Below are 10,486 nucleotides of genomic sequence, written 5' to 3'. Positions count from 1 at the left end.
ATTTCTCCCTAGTTTTCCTCAAATCTTTGGTAAGCTGGCCTTATTTTTTTTTTTTACTAGAAGAAATTATATGTCACGACATTTATTCTTTTTTCCAGTGAGTTGGGGTTTATGCTAAAAGCTTAAAGAATGCAAAGCTTGAATGCATTCCATTCTCAAGTGATTGGGAATGTCATTGGTATGGTCAGGGTGTAAATCCTGCAGATGAAGAACGGCTTGACCTTTAAAAAACTTAACTTTTAAAAATAAGAAGGGTCTACAAACTCCAGACAAGCCTACAGTTTTATGAATTTTGGCTAGACCATGTTCTAAAGCAGACTGTGATTCAGAGCATATTGAATGAACGGGCTTTCTGGTTTTCAACTTTGTATGTTTCTGTAATGCTTTGCTCATTTGTTTTCACAGGGCAGTTTCCTCCTACATTTTTTCCAGCTACAACCATTAATCAGGACTGAGCACGTGGGTTATCTGATCTTCTGTGGTTTTTAGAAGCAGGTATGTTGGCAGGGAAATCTCTGATGTTTTATTGGTTGGGGATGGGGGGACAATGACTTCATCTATGTGCCAGAAAGAATTGTAGGGTTACGGAAATTCTGCTTAAGTAACTTTTCATTATGTATAGCGTATTAGCGCAGCTTTTTTGAGAAAGCAAAGTTGATAAGTACAATGGTAAGATTTTTTTTTTTTTTTTTAGTCCTTCATTTGTTAAGGTGGATTGTGCTGTCATCTGGGCATAGAGTAGCTTTGTAAGGCGTTTTGGAAATTTATTGGTATAATATATGCTGGGTAGTATTGTCATCCTAAACAGTGTCTTATAAAAGCTTTCTGTAATAGGAACAGAGATATGTTAAAAGTTTTTCATGCTGGGGTCTCAGTACTGTCTTAAGACTTTCATCTTTCTACTTTGATGTCATCAAGTAGGAAAAGCTGTGGTGGCTGAGGCATCACCCAAAATACATGTGCAGTATATGAAGAGCAAAGCACTCTTGCTCTGTAATCTTAATTTAACCTCTTTATGCATATAGTTTGATAGCTTTTGAGCCATATTGGGTGCTTTTTTACCCTGTGTTGCTTACTAACTTTGTGAAGCGTTTGCTGAATGGGCAGGCTTTAGTATTTTTGTCATTCCTGTTAAATAGGTAGCTCACGATACAATAATCTTGGCTGAAGTTTACTTTAGAAGAATGGGGTTTAGATAGGAATTTCCATCACCCCTTTTTAAAGTTTGAAAAATTATTAAACAACTGAAAGACTACTATCATGGAAAACAATGAGTGATGACATTATAGACTGCAAATCTCTTGTAATATCTGATGTGTAGAGAAATGCTGAAATGTGGCCTTTGTAGCTGGCATGGGGGCAACTGTGGCATTTTCTTGGTGCTTGTGTATGGAGCCACCTATGGATAGATATACCACAGGTGTGTACCTTTGCCTACTAGAACAGCACCTTCCCTCTTCAAGTAACAATATTCAAAAAAGAAAAAAAGGAAAAATATGTATTTGTATAATATCAAGAACTCACAACCTTTCAGACTTACTTGATACCTTGATAAACATCTATTGTTTTATCAGTCTCTGGATATGCATAACTTAATGTTTCTTGCTCGCTGTCTTATTTTGTTTATTGTCTTACTATTGACATCATTTGTCAGTACTCAGTAAATTGCACTGTGGAGTATGTGCTTAGTAACATAATCCAATCTACTGAGTTGGCACTACACAGAAATATGGGATTGTTTTATTCCCCCTTCAGAAAGCAGTTTGCTGATTATAGCAGAAAACTACGATCACCTTGCACATTTACAGGCTGCAAGTTTCCAGGCAGAACCATCTATAGCAAATCAGTATAATGCAAATCTTCCTACTGGAACCTTACTCAAGTAGGACCGGTGATAGAGCTTTATCCGCTTCTGACTACTGTTACCTTCAAGCTAAGTAATGTGGGTGGTAAAGCCTATCCCAGCAGCTGCTACTTAAGTTTGCATTACTTCTTACTCACTCAGGAGGGCCCATGTGTAATTTTAAACTATTTCCACACCCAGATTACTTTCCCTTAAAAGTAATAATGAAAATAAAAGTGAGGGGAGAGGTTGGTAATGACTACAGGAAAACATTACATGGAAAGCTGTGTTTGAACCCGCTGTGATACTGTTTTCACTAAGCATGCCTCGTGTATAGTGTATTTCCTTGGTTACTAAGGTTCAGGAAAGCAGATTTTTAGCTTAGTATAGGACCAGACCCAGTTCTGTGCATGAAGACCAACTGGAGAACTGTTCTGGAGCCGCTTCACTGAGCTATGCATGGTGGAAGGGTGGCTGGCTTACACCTCCATCCACAGATTCCGTAGTGGGGGTTACATTTCTCCAACACACAGTACTTCTAAGAGGTGAGGTTGGTTGTTACACTGCTGTTATTTTCTAAATTTGAAGTTAAGATTTTTACTGTTGTTGACTTAATAAACATGCTCCAAGATAATTTCTAGCAGCAGCTGAGGAGTATGCCTAAGCATATATATTTTTTTTTTTTTTTTTTGTCTTGGTAAACACCTTAATGTGGAACTTAAATAATTACCAGATACTCAAACAATGAAGTGTAATCATGCTCTGCACTACAGCATTTAGATAGCATAGTCTGTTTATTCCATAACATAATTAGTTTCATTAAAATAGAAAAGCAAAACTTCAGCTTTTAAATGATTCAGGAAAGGATGATAAACTCTACTCCTTCCCTGCTCCTCTTAGCTCTTCTTTCTCTCCAAAACAATTTAATAAATTTTATTAACTTTTACAAAAGTGCAGTGGCTTTTTTTATATGATATGAAAAGGAAAAAAGAAGAGAGAGAAGAAAGAAGAGTTTCGATTTTCATCCTGCATCCATCCATTACAGGCTTGATGGCTGTGCGTTCTGCATCCTGTTTTCATACTGTTTGCGCTTATTTATGGGAAAAAAACAAAACCACAGACTCTTCTGTCAGGGTGATTCTTTCATCTAGTTGTTAGAATTCTCTTTTTCTACTCATGCAGTAATGTAACAACAGATAATGAGCTAGCAGGGATGCGAACATCAGCCTCTTTGAATGTTTGAGTTGCATATGTAAGGCCCAATTTAGCTGTTCACATTTTCAAGTTCTCTGATGAAACATGTGATTCGTTATTTTCCCAGGCTATTAAGTGGTCTGCCCACTGGTGGAAAATGGGTAGCTTGGAAATTAAACTTTTCCTATTATACCCCATTACCTATTTTAATTTGTCTTTTTCTGATCTTCTATCTTCAGGAAATCCAGGAGCTGGCAGGAGGGGAATGAACCGTGAGGGTGTCCCCGGAAAGAGTCCGGAGGAGATGTATATTCAGCAGAAAGTGAGAGTCCTACTCATGCTGAGGAAGATGGGATCAAATGTAAGATGCGCTGTCATAGCCCATAGTTTGTGACTTCCCAGACAAATGTGTAGTAACTGGGATAGAGCTTACTGAGATGGGCAGGTGATGGTTTGGTTTTGTCACTGAATTGTTTTAGCCGTCATTGATTTAACCATTATCTGCAGTTAAACACAATTGATTTTTGCTTAAATATTATGAGGCTTGTGATGCCTGAAACTAAATGTGAGCATCTGATCATTTATCTATGTTCAGTAAAGTTTTTCTTTATTGGAAAACCAGCAAAATAAAGCAACTGTTTAAGGTAACTTTGAATCTCTCCATGGATGCATAATGTACCAGTTTGCTGGTGTGCCCTTGCTGATTGTATAGTTTGCACAACAGTTGATTATAAACTGTTGAAGAGTAGAATAGAGGCAACTATGACATTTGTTACTGGGAAACAGGAGATAATATCTTCAGTCTTGCTTTATTTTCCTTTTTGCTGACTGACTCTTTGTACATTTCCAGCTGACTGCTAGTGAAGAGGAGTTCTTGCGCACATATGCAGGTGTAGTGAATAGCCAACTTAGCCAGCTTCCTCAACACTCAATTGATCAGGGTGAGTACTGGATTTTGTTTGCCTTGAATTCATTTAATCTGTGAGAACAGTCTCAGAAAATACTAAATTTATTGTATTTCTGTAACAATATGCCACCTACTTAAACAATTCCTGCGATCTGGGATATGCAAGTCATTGCCTGCTATAATCTTTGGAAGAGAACTAGAGTGTGCAGGTGGTTCTGTTTTAACAGGTCAAGTCTATCTTGGCTATACCTAAGATGTGTTAGGGTGAAGAGCATTGCTAAACACCTTATTCTCCATGATAACTCAAAACATTGATGGCCAAAGTCCTGTGATCTGAATGCTTGTATATAGCTCCCTACTCTATATAATACATTAAATAGAAATAAATTTTAACCTGATTGAGTTTTTTACTATAGGTGAAGTTAAATTCAGGTATGCATAGGTCCCTCTAGTTCTAAGTGTGTCTTACTGAATTCAGTATGGATCCTCTGCATAAGACAGCTTTCATCTAAATTTTTATATTTATTCTTAAACTGGACATCTGTGCTTAAAAAAGAACAAGGCTGAGGGTGGCAAGCAAATTCTTTGTACGCTTCAAACTGGGAGTTCTATAACAAAACAAAATGTAAAGTAGATACAGATTTCTACGGTACAAAAGCAATTTGTTATGCATATGATAATTTAGTTACTGAGACTGTAGTTGCTTGATAACACTTTTCTCACAAAATAAAATGGAAACATCTAACAACATCTTTTGTTTTTCGCATTTTCGTGAATGTGGAAGTGCAATATTATTACTTCAGCAGAGTTAAGAGGGAAAGTTTAGCAACAGGAGGAATTTGTTTCCCATTGCATTTCTTTAATTGGCATAATGTAATTAGTTCCCAGGCAGGGGTGGCAGACATGAAATAAGTTTAAAGATCTGCTTTGGTTTGTTTAGATTCCCATTAAGGGGATGAACTACGTGCTGCTTTTGTGAGTTCTTTGCAGAAGTCTTGGTAAACAATTGCATGGTGCTACTCTGAATCTGCTGACCTCTTCTGAACCTGAAAGTTTCTCTACGATTTTTTTTTTTTTTTCCTCTTCATAGGCCTCCTGCCAGATCACATTCGTAATGTAGAATTTGGTATTGAAGGAAAATTGTGAGACTCGTATGCAAGAAAGAACTGATTTAAGTAGAAATTTAATATAGATCCAAGGCATTTTGAAAACCATTAGAAACACAACCTGCACAAACTTGCTCTTCTGTTTTAAGCCTGTGTGTTCATTCCTCACATAACTGGGGGATTGATGGAGATAGATATACTTGTATATTTTGGCTCAGAATTCTTAAACTTTTCTGCCAACCTAAAGTGAAAATCTGCTGGTTTCCCCATCAAAAACTGAGGTAGACATTCAGTTAAGAAAGACTGTCTTAGTTGCAGATGGCACTTTTCAGTGTTATCCCTAAAGTAGTTACATTTGTCACAATGAAAATATATGCTGAATTACCTGCGCTTTGGCAAAGAGGAGACAATAAAAACAGAAGTCCAGCCAGGGGACATGGATCCTTTGTACAGCTGTGTTCCTGCACAGCTTGATTTAACTTTCTTGTCTAAACTGTCTGGTTTTGTTATCTGAAAGTTGTATTTTCTCACTTTGCAGAGGGCTTTGGAGACTCAAAAATTGAATTTTGACGTAACTTTTAAATGTAATCAAAAAGGAAACCAACAGTTACTTAGTCTGCTTCTAGAATCACTAATCATGCAATACAGGGAATGTAAGAGCTTCATACACTGTTCAAAAAGTTGTCTTTGTCCCATATTTGAACAGACGCTGATTTCTCTGGCATAGTTTTCTTAAAGCCCTGGAAGATTCTTAAAACTTTGTCCATAGGGAAGTGAAGTCCTCCCTGTTGATGCTTGCTTTGATCTAATCTGAGACACTGCTGTCTTTCCTGGGAGATTTGACCCCACAATCTACCTTCAATCCTCCCAAATTATTATTAAGCTGGTAGTCTGACCATTTTTCTTGGTAGGGGAAAAAAGAACAAAGAAAGAAAATAGTTAAGTATTTAGAGAAGTGAGAAAGGATGTTGGTTCTTTTAATATTCGGATATGCCATCTCTCCAAATTAAGTGGTGTAGTAGTATGCTGTATAGACGTAACAACTATAATTTATTGCTCAGGACTTTGATTTCCTTAGAAATCTCTATAGATCATAACAGTCAGTTATGATGATGTTGGTCTTTGCTCTTAGATGTGGTGGCTCACGTAGCAGCGATCATTGCTGTCTGTCTGCCTTTTGCTATATCCTGGTGTTGGTGAAACAGGAAGGCTCAGTTATGAAAGTATTGGAAATAGAGAATACAAATTGCATAGGTTTCCAATTTGCCATCTTAAGGGAGATTCCATCTCCACTAGATGGCATTATCTTGTGCTGAAAAACCCATCCCAAGTCTACACACTGAGGTACTTATTGTTTTGTGGTTCTCAAGATTGCTTAAAGGAATTTTCTTCCTTACTTTTCTGCTGTTTTCATTGAATCTCCTCTGGAGGATTTTTTTTTTTTCTTTATGCAACTTGCCTTATTACACAAGAGCTAAAAGGTATGTTATTTAAGGAGTAACTTATAAAGAGTTAGAATGTTAGTGGATTTCACAATTTTTTCTTCCAGAAGTAGGAGAGATTGCTCTCAGCCTAACTTGTCCCAGCCCTATCTTTAGAGTCATTTTCCTCTAGCAGGCACACGAAGACAGAAAGCTGACTTCATACCCCCATTTTGTTCCTAAAAAGGGAATGACATTCTTGGCCTTAACACTGTAAAAGCTTTGTTATAGACCTGCAAATTTTTGTGTGTCACTTCAAAATGCTGTAGTCTGGCTCTAGAATTACAGGAAGGTAGTTTTGTTTCTTTTTGTTTGATTGGGGTTTTTTTGAGAAGAGTATAGCGGATGGATGGTCCTGAATTTTGTACGTGTATCACAGTGTCTATTACAATTTTTATGCTTTTCTTTGTTGTGCATCCATGAAATAGTGGTTTGGAACAGCTGGCTGGTGGCCTCATGGCAGTTACCTGAGGTAGGACTGCTGGGTTTATCACTGTGTGGTGCTCCCTACTATGGTTTCTGATAAAGATCTGTCAACTTCTTTGTTGAGTCTATTTGTTTGACCACAGGGAGTCACTGCAACCTATGTGTCCAATATATATTTGCAGCACTGTGACAGTGCATTGAAGAAAGAAGTTTGCACTTGTCCCTGCTGAATTCAAGTGCTTGTGCCATAAATCTTCAGTGAGCCACTATCAATAACAATATCTCTAATATTTAAAGTTTCTCTGTGATACTCTGCTTACTGTCTTAGGGTTCAGCAATAGAAGTTAATTGATAATTTTGATCAAGAAGGATCTTAGGCTACCTCTGTAATTCTTAAGCAAGCCTGAAGTCTAAGACTCCACTTCAGCTTGTGCTTATTTTTATAGGAAGAGGAGAAATTAAACTCCTTGTCTTTTTATTTCCCCTCTTGCTTTCAAAATGAATTAATCAATTTAGACATACAAAATCCCTGTGTTTTAGGATTGTTTGCAGATCTCCTTTTACATTTGAAACATACGTTTGGAACACCTTCACTCTTGAAGCATCTACATTGTATACTGTTGAAATGAATTGTGTTTTCCTGACACGAAGCTCCAAGTTATTCTGATTGCATTACTGAATATCTTAGTATAAATCAGGTAATAATGACATGTGTCCAGGGCTCTCTAATGCACTGTAGCAGATATCAAATTGAAATTAGTGCAAATCTTTCAAGTATGCTTTCTAAACTGTTTACATTCATAGCCACAAACATGTATCTTGAATGACCAGAACATGTACTTTGGTCTTAAAAGTCTTTTTTTTTTTTTTCTTTATTTTTTAATTCCATCTCTATTTGCCCTTTCTTTTCAGTGTATTCCAGAATCTCAGGAAGTGCTTAGTCCCTCAGTGTGTTGACTTGGAGACATTTCTCTAGAGATGCTGTTTCCCTAACACAGGCTACAGTCCACCAAGAGCAAGGAACGCTTAGGCAATCCCAATGTCTGGATTCTGTTCCTAGCTTGATATTTTAGCTATTTTTATGAATCGTTCGGCCTGTTCACCCCTTCTTTTCTTCAACCGATCCAGTCATGTTGCATCCCTGACAGTTATGAGGCTTATCCGATGTATTAAAAATACTTTATTATCCATTGAAAGGTGAACTGCTAGCAGAGGGGATGAGATCTCAGTAACCCAGGAAAGCCTGAACGACAGTTACAAAACTCTAAGCTGAAGTATTTAATACTTAAATTTAGTATTAATTAAGAGACTAAACATTAATGTCATGCTCACATTTTTTTATAACCATTTTGGGTTTTGATTATTACTGTAATGTTGTTAACACCTATATGAAAGTGCAAAATACAGGGCATTTTTCTTTACTCACGGAGCTTTTTAGCTGACATCTGTGGGTTGTTTGGGGTTTTTTTCATGGCTCCAAGAATAACTGAGGAACCCAAAGGCATCTCTGTTCAACCAGCGTATGTGCTAGAGAGTGGATGTAATCGTGAGCTGTTTTGCGATATTAACATACTAGTCGTCTTCCCTGCATTGCAGCAAGAACTAACGCAGCTGACTCGTTAGGTTTCTTGAGCCTGAAATGATGAAATTAAGGCTTTCTTGCATATTTTTGACACAAGCAAAATGCCTCTCAGGAAGTTACATGCACAGAAGCATCTCCTGCATAAAAAATGTATTTCCTGTTGCCCAGTTACTTACATTTCTAAATGGGAGGCTAGCACTTGGCTTGCTTAAGTCACTGCTCTGGCAAATCTGTAAATGGAAGCTGTGCGGCTAGTGAGCGTGTTATGTGAATTATACTGAGGCCTTGGTGATTACAGCTCTGTTGTTCCTATAGCAACAGGAGTGTCGTGCTGGTTCTTGAAGAAAGCTGGTCCCTTGGGGAGGGCAAAGCTGAGCTGCAAACACATGCCTTGGCTGGGTTAGATGCATTCTCTGGATGGTAGGGCATTAAAAACCCAGGCTGCTTGTGGAGTTAGGAGGGGGACCCATGCTCATAAAATACCAGATAGCACTGGAGAAATGGAGTATCTCCACTGAGCTCTTCTCAGTGTAATTTTATTTTTTTGAACACAATGCTTGTTTTAATGTGCTCCTTCTCTTAGCAGTGTGCGTCGTATTTTTGGAATGTCAGACTAGGGTACTAACACTGAGAATTTCAGAGAAAAGTTGATGTTTAGAAGATAGTTGCTGGAAGGTGATTGAAGAAATGTGTGTATACAAAGATCTTGAGAGAAGTAAAGATTTTTATTTTTTTTTAATTTGGCAGCCTTCAGAAATTCATGATGGACTTGACCTTCTGATCTCTGAAGGCTTTTTGAGTTTACTTAGTTGTGCAGGTGACTACAAACAAATCAGCTGTAGGTACCTATTCAAAGAGCACTTGGAAATAGCTGTTAGATGCGTCAGTTAGCATCAGCCTTTACAGTAAGGTAGTGTGGTTTCAATTCTGCTCGTACCCTACTGGCTTGATGTCACTGTAGCTGAGTACTTGCTGTGGAAAGCAGTAGCTTCCATCATCTTGGCAAAATTTTCTGAAACTTAGGTGAACTGATTAGCAATTGCATGCGCTGAGCTCAGTGGCTATCTACAGTCTTTACTGCTGTGCAGTCAAGTCATTTGACCTTCACATCATCTTGGCTTGCTAAGTCTGAAGTCCCAGTGGTGTAAAAGAACTACTAAATTCAGCAAGCCAAACAATTGCGATTAGAACATAATTGCAGCAGGATGTTTTGGAAAGTTCATGGGATAAGACTCACTATTGCTTTTTGAGATAGGACATAGGTCTACCAGTTAATTATTGTTAATTTCTAGGAAGGATGGAAGGTGGGAAAGTGTAACGCAGAAGAAGTAGGAGAAGTATTTGCATGTCTGAAAGTTTGTGGCAATTAATGCTTTGCTCATGAAAGAAGATGGGGAATATTTTCTTGGGTATATGTAAGTCTCTATTTCAGTGTAGAAGTGTGTGCCCAGAAAAGGGACTGCTGTGGAGAGAGAAGTTGCATGTATAGAGTGTGGAAGGTCAGATATAAGTGTGCCTTTTTCATTGTTCTATACATTAATTACTGGAAGTGCAAAGCGCAGTGAAGGATGTGCTAAAAGTAAACGTGGTTCACCATCCTATTGTCTTAGTTGCAGGCTTTTGGCAATGTGCAGCTTAACTTTATAACCTGTGCTCTGCTTTTAAAATTTTTTTTACTTGATTAGAAGGAAAACATCCGTTGTGGGAGCCAAGTGGGACTGCAGCAGCAGCTCTATTCACTAGTACTTTAATCCCTGCTTTCCTTTCACCACATAGAAACCCCCGCTCTATTCTCTGGAAATGTTTGTATTTGTACATGAGCACAGGCGGCTATAGAATTGCTTAATGAGCAGACTTGTTAGACTGGTTTCATTTAGCTCTGGATAGTTTGGATTGTAAGACAGGACTTGAACAAAACCTGCTTTCCCGCTGATGAATGTGGGTGAC

General features: G+C 37.9%; 1 protein-coding gene across 2 annotated transcripts in view; it reads left to right on the top strand.

Annotated features, from left to right (window-relative positions):
• Positions 1-410: 410 nt before the first annotated feature.
• CTNNBIP1 (catenin beta interacting protein 1) overlaps positions 411-10,486 on the top strand; it is a 17,572-nt gene continuing 7,496 nt past the window's right edge. The window contains exons 1-3 of one of the 2 annotated variants that reach the window (XM_009646434.2): positions 411-495; positions 3,277-3,398; positions 3,888-3,978. In XM_009646434.2, the coding sequence (XP_009644729.1) occupies positions 3,303-3,398; positions 3,888-3,978 (187 nt within the window). In that variant the 5' untranslated portion in view covers positions 411-495; positions 3,277-3,302. Of the gene's footprint in view, positions 496-2,334; positions 2,389-3,276; positions 3,399-3,887; positions 3,979-10,486 lie in introns of those variants that run through there. The other variant, XM_035901830.1, reaches the window with a different exon arrangement.

This window comes from Egretta garzetta, unplaced genomic scaffold (genome assembly GCF_000687185.1).
Source record: "Egretta garzetta isolate BGI_Z169 unplaced genomic scaffold, ASM68718v1 scaffold69, whole genome shotgun sequence".
NCBI lineage: Eukaryota > Metazoa > Chordata > Aves > Pelecaniformes > Ardeidae > Egretta > Egretta garzetta.
The sequence above is the reverse complement of the archived record's forward strand: the minus strand, read 5'-3'. Positions and strand labels throughout refer to the sequence as shown.